At 31.8% G+C, this 17044-nt stretch overlaps 1 protein-coding gene and 1 long non-coding RNA gene across 2 annotated transcripts in view; one reads left to right on the forward strand and one right to left on the reverse strand.

The window, feature by feature from the left end:
- The window catches only part of LOC142332165 (uncharacterized), a 305166-nt gene that overhangs the window by 43435 nt on the left and 244687 nt on the right, over positions 1 to 17044 (reverse strand). Inside the window, exon 4 of the mRNA XM_075378440.1 lies at positions 11507 to 11572. Coding sequence (XP_075234555.1) covers positions 11507 to 11572 — 66 coding nt within the window. The remainder of the gene's footprint in view (positions 1 to 11506; positions 11573 to 17044) is intronic.
- LOC142332168 (uncharacterized) overlaps positions 1 to 17044 on the forward strand; it is a 216153-nt gene that overhangs the window by 15823 nt on the left and 183286 nt on the right. The gene's annotated exons all lie outside the window — the stretch shown is intronic.

Below are 17044 nucleotides of genomic sequence, written 5' to 3' on the forward strand. Positions count from 1 at the left end.
TTCGCAATATTATATTGTTAATTTTATTTATTTTCAAATGAGAGATCATTTTTTTTTTCATACAAAAAAATTTTTATGAGTAAGTATGATTTTATGGTCCGCACTACTTTGTAGATTAAAATTTCATTCGATAATTTGCCTACTACATAACCTTTCTTTTGTATTTCAATATAAGACATTTTTATTAATTCTACATACAACTCTACTCGTAAACATATTTATGTTGAGCTAATCATTTTTTGCAAACCGTTTATATTTTATATCTCAACGAAAGAGATGCGATGAACAAAAGGTATTGTCATTTATTTTTAAATAGTATTCTTAATAGTGTTTCGTGTCTTACTGAATTCATCCTGTAGAATTCGTTATAGCATAAAAGATTATGTCTCCCGTTAAAATGGGATCCCTGTAGAAAAATGGAATCGATCAAGTAACTCGTATCGTTACTCGATTTATTTTCGATCGAAAACACCCGTGACTTTGACTGTAGATGACCGGTCCGCCGAAAGACATCTCAGAGTAAATTATACTCTTATATGGAAATAATTGGGCCGCTTAGATATATAAAGTTTTGTATTACAGGATGTTTTAAGAATTCTTGTATATATTTTGTATTTTCATTTAGAAATGTTACTTTTAAATGCGGGAAAACATTTAATTCAAACATCTACTCCGAGCTGATACCAATTTTGTCACCTCTGCTAATTTTAGATCGCACGAAAGTTCGTGTATACTGGCTCGGACCAATATTTGTCCTTTCTTTAAATTCAGGTCGATCCGGCTCCATTTAAAATGCATAGGATGCCGAGCAACCTAAATTACTCGAGTAAATAGCAGTTTGTCTGGGAGTGCATTTCTAATATAGAGCCTCAATCTTCTTGAAGTTAAAAGCGACGTTAGTGGGAGAATTCTCCTAATCCGATTATTTATGAAATTCAAAATAATCAAATGAAAATATAAAAGTTTAAAAATAGCAATCGATTAAAAAACTCTAAGCGTAGTTGGATGAAGTTATACATTATAGATGCATCAATCTCTTTCGTCGGACCGGTCAAGTACGGTCAAACTTCCGTGTGTTTACGATTGAAAATAAATCTAATAACGATCCGGTTACTCGGTCGATCCGCTTTATCAATACGAATCCCATTTTAATACGAAATATCTTGTTTTATCCTACAGGACAAATTCAGTAACATAAGAAAGACTACTAAGAATACTATGTAAAAATAAGTTGCGATACACTTTGTTCATCGCATTTCTTTCGTTGAGATCTAGTACATAAGTTTTGCAAAAAAATATTAGTTCAACGTATTAATACGTTTAGGCGTAGAGTTCTATGTAGTAAAAGTGACTTATACTGAAATATAAAAGAAACTTCACGTAACAGGAATGATAGAATGAATGTTTAAGCTTGACAGAATGTGTTTTGATTTAATTTTTTGCCCCGAGCTGAAAATAAAATCGCCCGTAGATTTCCATAGATAAATTCGTACTTGCTCCTAAATAATCTTTTTTGTAAAAAAAGAAGATCGCTTATTTTGAAAACAACTTCGGAGACAAATTTCTGTTTTGAAAAAGCGTGGCTGTTTGCGTGAATAGTGTTTAATATAAAAATCAAATTAATCATGAAAAATACTTGGATGTGTTTGATATATGTGTGCTTACGTATAAAATTTTGAGGCTCAAAAATCTTCCAACTACTACATCAGTTTCTGACATTTTTAAAAATATCAAATTGTTATACATCAAACTCATCGAAAAAATATGACGTGTGCATATAAAGCATATGATGCGATATAGGTGGCTGTATCTTGAAGCTTTATAATAACGATAAAAAATCAAGGATGGTCTTATTTTACTCTCGCAAAACCATTTTTCTTCAAAATTAAATTACACAATTTTATTTTCATTACTAAAACTTTTCTTCAAAAAATCGAAGTGTTTTTATTTACTTAAAATTTAACTTTCACTTTGTTATTAATTTTCATTTTAAATTAATTATTTTTCATTGTACTCGTCAGTTTTGAGTATTTTTGGATCCCAGGAACGGATTTACAGTTTAACGGTGGGCATCTTTCAAGATAAATTTATTACAATAATAACGCTTATTTTTATAAATTAAAATAAAATTGATACGTTCTTATCGGTTAACTCATCTTGGATGAATTGATGTATGTTAAAAAAAATGCGACTTTAATATTTTTCCTAAAAGATATAGAAACAATTTTGACAAGAAAATTCGACAACCTGTTTTACGAACAGCAGCGATCCTCGATGTTTGTTATGTAATATGTATGACGCTACAGTACATTTTCCTCTCTGTAACAGTTATTTTTTAAAAAAAGTTGTTTTTTTAAACGTCACACTTCATTCCTATCCGATAATATTTTTAATAAAAGCTATCAAAAACAAATATATCTTCTCTTTTTCTTAACGTTTAAAAATACCACTCCTTAATAAACTAAATATTACTCGGCCGATAACTTGGAAAATCATGAATCCATAACCGTCCAAATTAAAGAAATATAACGATAAGAAAAGTTTATTCGATTGTTCGAAAGGCGAAATGGTAAATAAACGTTTTTTTTTTTTCATTAATTTACAGTAAATATTTCTTCAGAATATCCGAGAAACGTTGACAATAAATAATTAGAATAAATAAAAATTATTCATTAAAATGAATTCTTACTGCGCATGTTTTTAACAAATTATTTTAAAATTAAAATTAGAAAAAAAATAGAAACGTAATAAATTGGAGTCGATTAAATAAAAAATGGGAGGGGATTTGGCTGATTCGGTCGGTCAGAAATGCTGTGGAATTTTTAGTAGCCTCAGAATATTCAGATGTCCTTTAACTTTACAATACGGTCGTTTTAATCCTTGTCACGTCTCAAACTTTAACTCAAAATTATCAAATAAATTGATGAATCTGGAGTCCTTTTTTGAAATTTTTTCTTGATAATTTTATTAAATATTTATTTAGTTGTTTTTTGCCATCGGTAATAATTTTTTTCCATTTTATTTATTTATTTGTAAATGAAAAGGAGATTTATTATTTTTTTTATTATTTTAAGAAAAAAAAACAAACCTCAATTTTTTTAATTTATGTATTTATTTTTTTTTACGATCGAATCTCCTAAAGGATCATGCACCCGTAGTCCTGACATCTTTTTTCTAGAATTCTTTCAATATTTCTCTTAACTTTTCTTCCGTCCATCCACAGTGTTTCCTTTTTTCTGGAAATTTAGTTTCATCTACTAGTTTTCTGAAAGATTGTCGTTTGAAAATTATTTTATTGGAAATATTTATAACTTGAGATCATTTAAAATTTTTTTTGAACCGGTAAATTTTTGTTTATTAATGTAGTTCGTACATTCTACCTACATAAATTACCGAAACATTTGCGTCTTCTATTTCCCATTGTATGATATATTCTTTAAACATTTTAGTAAATTTCTTCTGATTTTTAATTTATTTTTCTAAGAATTTTGGGCCGTGGGTTTTTAAAATTCTTTTTTCAACTTTACTAAATTTTTTCCTGAAAGATCGTGTAGACTTTCCGCACTATATAATGCTTCCGGTAAAACTACGGATTTAATTTCGTGTTTCTGGATAGGATGTTTTATTTATTTTAAAATTTTCTGTAAAATGATAAGTCGCATCATTTTTTCGTGTTCTGTTATAATACCTTCTTTTTAAAAAAATATTCGGTGCATTATTAGTTCACCCGCCGAAATATTTACATTTTTTTATATTTTTGAAAGCGGGTAGTTATTCTATATTATGGCTTAAAATTTGGATTTGTAATAGTCCAGTGTCTGATAAAATACATAGATCTTAATCGTTTGATCCGTTTTGCAAAACTAGAGGTCACGAAGTTCGTTAGAACTTCGCCGGTAAGATTCCGGAGAACTGGACTGCACGGCGAAGTCAATGAACTGTGTTTACAGTTCTAAACATGACCTAACCTAAAAGTGACATGAAAACGGGGGGGAAAATACGTATGAAAACATTATATTTCAGTTCAATTATATTTGTAATAAAGAATACTTTAAAAAAAAACCTCGAATTTTTTTAAGACAACTTTTTTTTATGAATCGCAGGACTGCGATATGTCACGTTTTCTTTTTTTAAAGGTGACTACGAATCGCGTCGCTAGATAGCAGTACGTGATAGTGCTAGGTAGCGTACAAAAACTTGATAATGTACTTGAAATAATAAAATTTAAAAGAAAATATACTACAGCTTGCTTTAATAGTAAATGCTCTTATGCAAATGAAAGTACTGAACGTGAAATTTTTTTTATAATTCCCATCACTTCTTTAAAAAAAAATAAAAGTGTTAGTTTACAACAGATTTTACTAGTTTTATTAAAAAAGGAATAGACAAAATAGAAATAAATTCGATCGGTAAAATTTTTATTCATAAATTTATAAGTTCATTTAATAGTAATATAAAAAGTGTGTTCACGGATACGATAAATATGGAGGGTGCAATAATTACATTACGGATCTTCGATTCGTGAAGGTCATTATACCAGTTTTATTAAAAAATGAAAAATACGGTATGAAGTGATTATGACTATCAACAAAATGGCCGTGAAATTCATATATGTATATTTGTTTGTTCTAGAAAAGCCATAAACTTTAATAATAAATCCAATAGATACAGAATCAAGTAATTCATAAAAAAATAACAGAATAATCTAACAAACCCATTTATCCCAAAAAAAACAAAATTACAATAAAATTGTAAACCGTACGGTAAGAGTCTCACAGATATAATTTATTCCGCTCAAAAAACAAAAATTTCTGTAATATAAATAAAACGATACTGATATCAAAACAGGTAAGACACTATTATCAATTTCTATTATCAAAATTTGTAATTAATTTAGAATTTTGTTTAAAAAAAAATGTTAGATATATGTAATAAACAATAGTAGATAATAAACAGTGTTTAAGCATTCCATATTATAAGCAAAAAACAGAACAATTTGTTACAAAACTCTTACCGGCCCGATTTCATTTATATGTAATACATATCACATTTACAGAAATAATACAATTCTTTTCATTATTCGTTGTTTAATAAATGAAACAGTTTTGTATCGAATTTTAAGTTTTTTTGCTTCTTATATGGAACGCTTAAATACTGTTAATTATCTATGGTATATCTATTGTCTATTAAATATATTTAACATATATTATTTTTTTTTAAACAAAATTCTAAATTAATAACAGAATTTGATAATAGAAATATATTGTCTTACCTTTTTTGGTATTAATATCATTTTGTTACATGTTTTTTTATTCATATTACAGAAATTATTGTATTTTGAGCTGAAGAAATGATATCTGCAAAACTCTTATCGTACTCTTATCGTTTACTATTTCATTGTAATTTTTTTGGATGTAGATGTACCGTAAATAAATATCATTATTTTTATTACGATCGATGTGTATTTAATTATTGTAATCGATTAATATTATCGGGGGTTAAATTCAATTTAACCGCCTAATCCATCATGTTGTATATATGTTACTAGATCAAATAAACATAACCGATATCATAACATATTATCATTTGTGTAAACGATAAACCGACATTAGTTGTGGAATACATTATTCGACGTATTGCGTCATATGTGTGTAATTAGGCCCAAATAATTAATCGTTTCATTGATCGGCTTAAATAAATAATTATTTTGCAAATTTTATTATTAGTCCATCTATTATTATGAACGTAGATATCGATGACCAGATTTGGTGTAATCAATAACCTTTTGTACTTAAAAATCGATTTAAACTTTTCATACGTTAATATCTCTCTAAAACAAATTGTTAGGGATGTAGGATGTAGAGGGTATACTGAAATGAAACGACTAGCATTAGATAGGGAATCTTGGAGAGCTGCATCAAACCAGTCAAATGACTGAAGACAAAAAAAAATATCTCTCTTGTTTTATTTATTTATTTACTATTTCTTTTTTTTACCAGTTAATATTAAATTTCTTTACGGTACTTAGAACTGCAACAGCCCCTTCTTTATTCGTATACCATTCGTTCTCAAAGTGGGAATAACGCCCCCTTGTGGGCGCTGGAAGCTTTCAGGGGGAGCGGTAGAAGGCCCACAGAAAATTGGGGCGTTCAAGCGGTCTAGGAAGGCGATGGCTGATTAAAAAAAGAACAAAAACTATGTTTTCCTGATATTTCAAACTTAAATTAAATTACCTACTACACTGATCCAAATAATTCTGGGAACACCTACGTTTTATGATAAAAAATGTTTGCATTCAAACTACTTTAACTTTGCAACGAAGAGGCTTAGAGATACGAATAAAAAAAAAAGCCTGAATACTCTACTTTTTGACAGTATACTTCAGATTTAAAAAATCAGCAAATTAAAAAAAAATCGGTGAGAAGAAATATTTTAAAAATGTAAACTTTTTCTTCGTGTTTGATCGAGCGCATGGGGAAAACGAATTTTTTTTCTGTAAACCGCAATAAACTCGTTTAAAAGCTTAAGATTTCGCTTTAATTTCTTTTTTTGTATGTCACTATGATTTTTCTGAACTGAAATAATCAACTTTTAAGAGAAAAGGCCACTTTTGCCTTTAATGTTGCATATCTTCCGTTCTAAGCAACGTATTGATACAAATAAATATGTAAATTAAAGGGTTTTGATCTAGGTGATCTACCTTTAATGAAAAATTCTAAGGTCTTTAATATAGCGTTGCAGTTTTTGGTTTTTGTTCGTTTTGTGTCGAGGTATTGAAATCTTGAAAGGTTGAGATTGCAACATGTATCACCCGCTCTCATCTTAACCGAAGATCATGTTACAGGCTCAAACATTAAAATCTTTCAGCGTTTTGTGCCGAGATTTCAGTATCTAGGCGCGAAATGAACAAATAAATGAGCGATAAAATGATTTAGATAAACCGCAAAATCCTGGTCATGCGTATTAAAAAATAAACCCTCGCATATAATTTTTAAAAGAAAGGTGTTCACCTGATACGGTCGCAATAGCACAAGAGCAGGGATCCGTTCTTGGTCCCCGGCTATGGAACCTGGTATTCGAAGGATTTCTGGGATTGACATTTCCAGAAGGGGTCACGGTCCAGGCTTTCGCCGATGACTGTCTCCTTTTATCTCGTGGTAATTCACAACCACAGATGGAAGACCAGCCGCAGGCGGCCTTGTCAACCGCAGAGGACTAGATGGATATGCAAAATTTAAAGATTTCTGTACCCAAGACAAAGTGTTTGCTTCTAAATAGTGCAGACAAATTATCGTACAGTAGTAATCTTCATATTAAATATAAAGGCTGTGTAATTAGCCGAGTTAGCATTCATAAGTACCTAGGTGTTTTGTTTGATGAAAAGTTGCTGTTTAGCAACCGTATTAGGCAAGTAGCGGCGGACGCCTTCTCTGTGATGCGCAAGGTTAGAAGAATTGCTCGGAAGTATTACGAGCTGTCGGGCCGTCATTTGTACTTGGTGTACCGTGGTGTCTTCGAAAGTATGACGTCTTATGCTGCATCCGTTTGGGCGCATAGTTAGCCAGAAATCGAGGACTTATTCAAAATTTAAGGAGTGCCCAGCGCAGAGCCTTAATTGTATGCACTAGAGTTTGTAAAACAACCTCCTACGAGCTACCGCTGTATTGGGAAAGACTCTCCCAATCGATTTAGAGGTGAAAGTTCGGGCAGCCGTGTGGAAGTTGCGAAGAGATAGGGAGGCATTTGGGATGCAGTTTCGAGCCGGGCCAGTACCGGAGCGGAATGCTGATCGCAATACACGGGTTCTAAATTTCAAACAGTTGCCCATCTCCCGCCTGCGGAGGAGGATTTACACCCTCGCGATGGATGCGGTGGCAGTAAGAATGGAACGCCACAACTAAGGGTAGGTTAAAATGATGGACAGGTACTTGCTGGCATTTAGCGACCTAGGCGTGGCAGCGAATTGCTGTCTTGATGATATAAATTTATTTATTGAAGTCATATATATTTTTAGGAGTTGACGGCGTGCGCCTACCGATTTTAGTTATATATGACAAGTTAGTGGTTGGGACACGTAAGCCGGTGGTGTGTGGCACCGCGCTTAGTTCGCTCTTGCTGTTACAAAAGCTCCAGGAGCTATTACAACACTGGTCGCTAAACTGTTTCGAGGCTCAGTAGTCGTTTGTAGCGCAAACATTAGGTTTTATGTGTTAGAGCGACAGAATGGGAGAAATGCTAGGCAAACCAATGTATCAAACAAAAAAAAAATCATGTGATCCCGAAGGGAAGTCACCCGCCATGTGATGGATCCGATCGTCACGCCATCCCCTCCGTACCTAGCCCTTAGGGGCTTTACCGAAATACCCGGACCAGCGGGAACAGTCATTAGTTCTGCGAGTGGTTCTGCAAGGCCGTGTTCGGCGTAGTCGTGATAAGCGAGAGCAGAGTAGTTTCGCAATCCCGAATTCGGCACCCGTTGCGGTGACGGCGATATCAGTAAGCGTGTAGTAAAATCAGTCGAGTGAAGAGTATGTCACGAGGCTTTCATTGTGGACAGTGGGGGAAGGAAGGAAGTAGTTCGAGAGTTATTGGTGAACGGTAGTGAAAGTGACAGTATTATATTCATTCATGAAGTGTAGGGTAGTTCCATTGAAAAACACTAAAAGTAATAATATTTGCAAAGAATCGAATCGTATGAACTTTATACTTTTCTAATATTATCTTGTTATTAATCCAACATGAAATTCTAATATTTTTAGTAAATTATAACTGTATTCTGCTTTTTTGTAATTTAATTGTCTAAGCAAATCTTGTCCTTATTTTGTATAATAAATATTATTTAATTATATTTTGCAATTATTTGACATTTTATTTTTATTGACATTATCCAAATAAATTATAAACCGTTACAGTTGAATATTGTATAGTGATTTTGTTAGTAAAATGCAAAAAAGTTACTTTCTTTTTACTTTTTTTAATTTTTTAAACTGTGTGCCCGAGTACATGGGAGTACACATGCAGTATATTATTTCGTGCGTCCCAAAACAAATCAAAACAAATTAAATATAAACGTAAAAGTTGGTAAATCAGAATAAAATGTAAATTGCATATAAAATTATTACATTGAAATTAAAAATTCTCCCGTTGTCACCGACATGGCGTGTAAATTTATAACTAATAGAAGTAGTTTCAAATTGTTTAAAGCCAACACTATATTTGTAATTTCTTTATGATAAAAACGAAAAAAATACTTTCTCTTCCTTTGGTTAGAATTTCCTAATATTAGAACCGTTATTATAAAGCGAGTTGTTTAGCTTCAGGCTCATCGATAATGATATAATACGATTAATATAAGTTCGATTTTCACCCTTTCTTCTAAAAATTATTACAACAGTGCGCTCGCTTCTTAAATATTCACCACATTTTAAAGGAAAACAAATTCATTTTATTTTGCTACTTTTTCGTATCGCTGTGTTTCACGATTCAAAATATTTGCAAATGTTTCTCAGAAACGGTAATTGTGATTTTTATTTTCCCGGTTATTTCTCTATTGCTCCTGCAGCTGCAGCAGCTTGATTGCACCCAAATTATTTTACTGAATACTTCAATCTTTTTGGTAATTGTACGTTAAATTTCGCATATTTAAGTCGTTGATATTTAAAAACTCTACTGAATATTTGAAATAAATTCTATCATGTCGGTTAATTTTTTATGCGCTTTAACTTCTGAACAAACCTACGCGTTAGTACAAGCCTCAAAATATTGAGAGAATATCTTTTCCTGAAAGTTCTTTACGTGGAAAAGTTACGTGATTTTGAATACTACAACGAAAAGTTTTTAAAAAATTGCTTTTTCTCTTTATAATGTCTGTAACGTATCGAAAAGCCTTCAGTAATTTTTTGAGATAAGTACCGTTACTTTAATTTAGAATATTTTATAGAATAAATACTGGAAAAGAATAAGTCTTACCTGAAACCGATCGCATAAATGTTGCCGCTTTTCCATGAAAAAGCTCTATTTTCTTTTTCTAATTTCCTTTTTTAATGTCTTCCTTTACATTATTCATCCTTCATTAGCCTGTTACTTAAATAAAAATTATTCCTCGATTTCTGGTATTCCATGCTTTCTTAGGCTTTCGTATGTTACAATTTCAGTTGTTTGTACAAGTCTGTGTGTTGGAGAAAATCTTTTTTTATGTTTATTAAACTATTATATTAATAGAATCCTATATTTTTTAGCCGTACAGATGTACGGTATTTATAAGTAGTGAAAAGTGCATTTGCTGCGTTCAGATCCGTAATTTTTATCAACAAGTACATTTATCTACCTTTTTTAGCTTCGTCGTAATTAAATCATACGTTGACGCGTTTCGGATGTATTCAGTTTTCAAACTATCTATCGGTTGCATATTACAACTATTTATTTTATAATTTTCTGTTTCCTGTTCTGAGCAAATTAAGATTATTATATAAGACATACGCTTGGAACGGGGTGTTCTATTGAAAATGAAAGAATCTATGATTCCGATTCGCCACTGTATAAAAGAAAAAAAAGATTGAATATTTTAGAAAATTTAGAAGTGTTTAAATTAAGAAGTAATGGGAGAACCATTACAAATGAACAGATTTAATAATCAAACGGATGTTTTATTTATGCAAAACTTGTGTTTAAATACTCTTCAGTGGGTTTAAAGACTTTCTATGTTTCTCCCCCTCTCGCTCTCTCTCTCTCTGTGTGTGGGTGTGTGCGCGTGTGTGTGTAACTCTCAAGTACATAAAGGAAAAAGAAGAATACTTTTAAATTACGTAATTTTGTTGACAGAAATATTAAGAGGTCGTGTAGGTGGTGGTATTGTATTCCACACAGGAAGAATTTACAAACTGCATTTACAAAGAAATTATTGGGCGGACATGCGCTCATATTTCATTATAGTCTGAAGTATGTGGGATTTAGAATGGATGTATTGAAATTTGTACGCAAATGTTCATGTCTAAAATATCTTGAAGATTTAAAGTTAATAAAATGTATTTTATATGTACGCTTGTAATCTTTGCTGCATACTTGAAAGGGTTCGCACAAATAGTGCATTATAATTTATTTCTTTAAGTTTCCTATCGCAGTTTTTATTAAAGTTGTTACACGAGCAAGAGCACTTAAGGTAAAAGAGACTGATCTGAAGTGCTTTCTATGACAGTAGTGATGTCCATAATACAGCCAGCGATTATGCTGTTGATGAGAATAAAGATGCTAATTCTAGAAATTAATTAATCTGCGTTTCGGATGGCTTGGAATATTGATGCGCTACACTGTATTTAATTCATCTTCACTACTTACTCGACGTATTAAACGATCCGATCTGAGGTTTATTTATTCTCAAAAATGGTACATTTATTTTTAAGAATAATAAATTTATCAAACCGCGTTTAATTCACCATGCTATATATGGGTTTTGTAAACTTATGTATTTAAGATTAAATTTTCAGCGTATACTCGTAATTTTACTTACCTTGTATGGTTTTAATATTCTTCGTAATTCACCGCTTTCGTTGAGTCTGTCGATCGTTTCGGCGTCCTGGAAAAAAAAACTATTAGCTTAAGTTAATCAGTATTATTTGAGCTATTACAATTTTAATATGGTACATTTGATACCCGCTTAAATAAACGCTACAATAAGATTTTCTTTCTGGAATTGAATTAAAGGGATTTCTAATAATAGATACTAAGTTTGTAAATGAACAAGCGTTTCCAAAATCGGAATTTCCTATCGTAATCATCATATAATTGATTATTATCTCTGTTAATGACTGAACACTACAATTCATCTATAGAATTACGACATTTTTAAAACTACCTGCTTTATTTTTTATGGTTTCTTAACCGTATATGGGTTAAATAAACGATTGTAATGAAAAAAAAAAAAATATATATATATATATATATATGTATATATATACATATATATTTAATATATATATATATATATATTTAAAAATCTGATTGTAGGTTGTAGTTTACCCTATTTAATACCCGCATTAAACGAGTTTACGTGTAAGGTTGTGTTTCAGTAGACCGACTGAACACAGTTTATGAGAAGACATCCATGACATATCGGTTATCATGGACCATCTACTCTCGCCCGTTTATCGGGCTTGCGCGACTTCAATTTATGTCCTTTTTTTTTGGCTGCCACTCCCAAACCCGTTTCGACAGTCTTCTGTCCTCAATCCTTTGCTGAATTGGCCGAATCACAATATCAGATTAGCAGATATCTCACCTTTACGGGAAGTTTAACACCATGAGTAGTTTACTATTTTTGTTTCTCGTATGAACCGGTAAGGTGAGTCGATAACACCTCCGCTAGTCCATAGTTTCGCTGCGATGAAGCTCTTCTTCATCCTATCATCCTGAGATCCCAGTTCACCCCCTCACACTTCACACTGCTTTCCGCAAACGGGATATGCTTTTTAATAAGTTTAGATTAGTTTTCGTTCATAACAACGAGTGAATTTTACGAGCTGCAGTTTTTCTTTTTATAATTTTCTTTAACGTGTCTTTATCATCCCTACAATCTAACACCCAAATAGTCGAATTCGTTTCATCTTCAGTGATTCAGCCGAAACGAATCTCTCCTTTGGCCTCCGATCGTTATGTATCTTGTCTTTTCAGCATTTATTGCGAGATCCCGATTTTTTTACTTTTTTGTTAACCGTTCTATAATACTCATTATATTGAAGCACGGGCTACGACGGTAGAGGACGAGGGATCGAATCGAGGTTTTTGTGATGGAGTTGTGGGGAATGATGGATAAAATAAGATGGACAGATAAAGCGAGGAATGAGGAAGTAATGAAAACGATTAAAGAAGAAAACTTATGAGGGATGTAGAGGAAAGAAAAGAAAACCGGTTAGGACGTGTGTTTAGACGAAGTTGGATCTTGACAACTTTAGTGGAAGGTTAGTAGAAGAAGAAAAGATGCGAGGAAAAAGAAGAAGAATAAAGTTAATAGATGACGTGAAGATTGGAGACTATAAGGAGACAAAGAAGAAGGCTTAGGACAGAAATGAATGAAGACAGCGGAGGTGTAAAGGACCTGCCGCCAGGTAGAAAACCAAATATTGATCGTAATCGTTATCATTTTTTGTTATCGACGACTAACAATGAATTATGAACGTTATCATCCTACCGACTTCTCATCCTTCTGCACTTTTGAAAGCGCCTCGAAAAGTTACTCGAACGTATTTTAAACTTACTACTTCAGTATTCTCATAGAAATCTTTGATAGCATTAATATAAACGCATCCGACGTTTCTCTTCCATCGCCTCCCGTAACTTTTGAACAGGGACACTGTCTAATGCTTTCCTGAGATCCACAAATACCATGTTAAGTTGTCCATTATACGCCAAAGTTTATTCTCGACTGCTCGATAGAAAATCTCCCGAGTCTAAAACTTCTTAGCTTCTTCTGCTCTTAATCTTTTAAATCTATTCTTCAACTCCTTTCTGTTCAGTATTTCTAGAGAATCGATCGCATTTATTCCTGTATGATGGCTAGGATCAGCTCGATTCGTTTTTATACAAATCGATTTGCCACTATTTATTCGGGTTCGGTTTTATATTACGGTTCGGTTTTATTATGATTCGGTATGCCGGTTCGCTTTGGAACGCAATTATACGAGTAATCAAGGGTGGCTGTTTAATCGGATCAATGGATGCACTTTGACCGCCTTGCGATGTATTTAAATGATTCATGAACTTCCTTCACGTTCACAACATACTTGCACTTCTCTCTATTTTCTCTGTGTTGTCCCTTTTCCATTTCGATATTCCGATAGAATCTACCCAAAATAATTTTTTGCTGTCGATAATAATTACTTGTTCTCCATATCTGTCTGGATTTAGACGTGCTTAATAACACGTCAATTTTTACATATATCCTCCCAAAACAGATTTACCGATTTCTTTTCATCATTATTAAATCGCATGTAAACTTTTTATTCTCCGGATTCACTGTCGAAAACCGTTGCCGATAAACGTGAACCGTTTTGTATTTTCAATCGAACGCAATTCAAATAAAAAATGTTAAATCGCTTCTGAAAAAAAGTCCAACTGACGCCGATCAGAGTCGCTTTCTCTGAGATTTATAATATTTGTTACACAGGTAATCCTCCTTGTGAACAAAGTTAATATGTTATTTGTAGGAAAAAATATCGCTTAACTTTTCAGCGGGTTAGTCGTTCTAATATGTAATTCAACGGGCCACTTTGTTACTCACTCTTCCTATTAAATCCGATACTCGTATACGCCAGTTTTTGTTTGTTTCGGAAGCATTTTCGTTTTGTGTCCGGTCGTTTACAACCGTTAAGGTTACGCCATCCGACATACACACAGTAGAGATATTAATGCAAGTTGTTTGCGCATTTTTTTCGGCAGAAAGTGTAGTTTGGTTAAAAATTGTTATTTTTTGTTCATTACTTTATTTAAGACATTCCAATAATGAAATATTACGTAGACTGAGAAAAATGATCGAGAGAAACGGTGAGATTATTCTCAATTTTTTACCGTTATTGTAGGGAAGTTTATTATTTAATGCTTCAACAAACTTATTGGTGATCGATTATACATCGCTATATCAGGTCGATTACCGTTCCATTTACATTAAAAACTATTATTATATAATAGCGCTTCCAAAGTGGGATACGCTAAAAGAAGCAGTATAAATAATAAATAATTTGATTTCTGACTATACGTACGCGCCGCACATACAAACATATATATATATATATGTTTGTATATTCTATTATATGCAGTACAATTATTTTCGTCTTAGGGATACGCGATGTAATAAGTTTGGAGATCGCTGTTATGTAATACTCTTAAATTACGATATCCTACAAAGTTATCTGGTACCGTTTTTTTTTTACCCCTACGGCATTACCGAAACACGTAAAGATTAATGGAAATATGATGCGAAAGATAAAAAATTGTATTTAATAATTTAAAACACAAGTATAAAATTAATCAACGTATGTTGATTAAATTTTTGGATTTTAATTCTTAGAAATCTGTTGCTATAAAACTTTTTTTAGTGTGTATTTACCTTATCTACACACAACGAAGTCTATTACGATGTTAAAACTACAAATTGCAGTTTTAGAGAAAATTACGAATCATTTATTAAAAATGTTGTTCGATTTGTATGTATTTTACGATAACAGTTTTAACTTTTAATTAATTTAATTTTATTCGAATGCGAATTCATTCCTATTATAAACGATGTAATTTTATCGAGGTTACTAAGTCATCGATTTAAATTGTTTAAATATAATATTTCCTCATTTCATATAAACGACCTAATAATTTAAAAAATAATTTATTTTTTTAAATTATATGAGGAATTTATTTCATTATAGTGGTTTTACTATAGTATAGTTATTTTAATGTTGCATAATGTTTTTTTTTTTTACTCTAATATTAAAAATACGACTAAAATTATATATATATTTTTTTTAAATTTAACTGTAAAGGTTTTTACGCGATTTTATTTGTAAAACGGAACGTAATTTTATTAATTTATTTTTATTATTTATTTCTAATAAAATATTCTTTATTTTTATTACGGAAGAGCGGGAATTAACGACTTTGTCATTAGCTCGGTAAAAATTGGTAGCGTATGAAAAGATGCCGGGATTCAAACACGAGACCTCCACACAAAATTACGAGACGGTACCTACTCAACCGTGGAAATCGGCTAAATAATTTATCGTTTATAATATAATAACATATATTTTATTTTATTTTAAATATGTGTATAAAAACACTGAACCTGGAGTTTTTTTTAACATTATTACGTTATATAAAGCTATGTAAATTGTGGTTATTTTACTTAACAACCGTATTAAAGCAAGGGTTGTGGAGGAAAAAAATAAATTCTATTATAATTTTTAGGAATCTCAACCATCTCGTAAAAATGATCTAAAGCCGTTTAATTTAAGCTAGAATGCAATAAGATCGTCATAACTTATTTACAAGGCCAATTTCACGGGTATAGCACTATAAAGCGATTGAAATAATCTGAAAAAGTTTTTTTTTGTAAGAATGAAGTTGCAACAAAATTCTAGAGACATTCTTTTTATTTTTTTGGAAGACGAGATAAAATTTTAATTTATTAGTAATTATGACAATCGTTTTACCTCTTAAACGATTGTAATCCTTGTAAGGATTTATATCCTTGTAATTAATAGTTAACTAAATTTTCATCACGTATTAAACTTTATTTGTTATTAATTGAAAAAAAGTTCTGTTACTGTGTCAAAAATTAGCCGTTGAAATATAAATATTTTCTGGCTCAGAGGACTATGAAACGTGGAGATTCGGTTAAATTATGTTTTTCCTCCGGTTAATTAACTCCTTCACATCTGATCCCGGTTTTAATTGTCGTCGAATAGACCCGAACATCGGGCAATCTATGAGTAAGCGGTTTACGGACAATTATACATAAACGCTTTACAGTTTTGCTGAGGAAAGCCTAATAGATGAGAGCGAGTTAGCTTTGTGTATCCGAGCCTCGGCCGAGTTAGGATGACTCTGTCTCTCCTGTTGTTTGGGATAAACTTTTTCTCGAAGACTTTCTTCCGGAGGCCGTGTTAGGACTTAGCAGCCAGAACTTATTCCGTTGAGTACGTAGTTTGACACGGACTGCTTCATGAAGTTGCTTTCACATGTTAATTCTAATCGGAGCCCGTTCGTTGCCGCTCTCTTGATCCGCTTTCGCAGATTATTTCTACTTACTGATTTCAACTAATCCTTTTTTTACAATTATAATTTAACGCATATTTTTAAGTGTAAATTTTAATTTAGGGCTGCTAAGTAATATTTTAAAAAGAATGATGATAATATCGAATTTAAGTTATCAGTTATAAATTTCCGAACTGCGTTTACATATAAATTTGAAATCCGAAAGGTAACTTCCATTTACTGAGATTAATTTTTATATCACGATAAAAGTATCCGGCGATTAATTTCCTTTTCTTTCTTGTTTATCGGC

Source organism: Lycorma delicatula, chromosome 11, assembly GCF_047948215.1.
Source record: "Lycorma delicatula isolate Av1 chromosome 11, ASM4794821v1, whole genome shotgun sequence".
Lineage (NCBI taxonomy): Eukaryota > Metazoa > Arthropoda > Insecta > Hemiptera > Fulgoridae > Lycorma > Lycorma delicatula.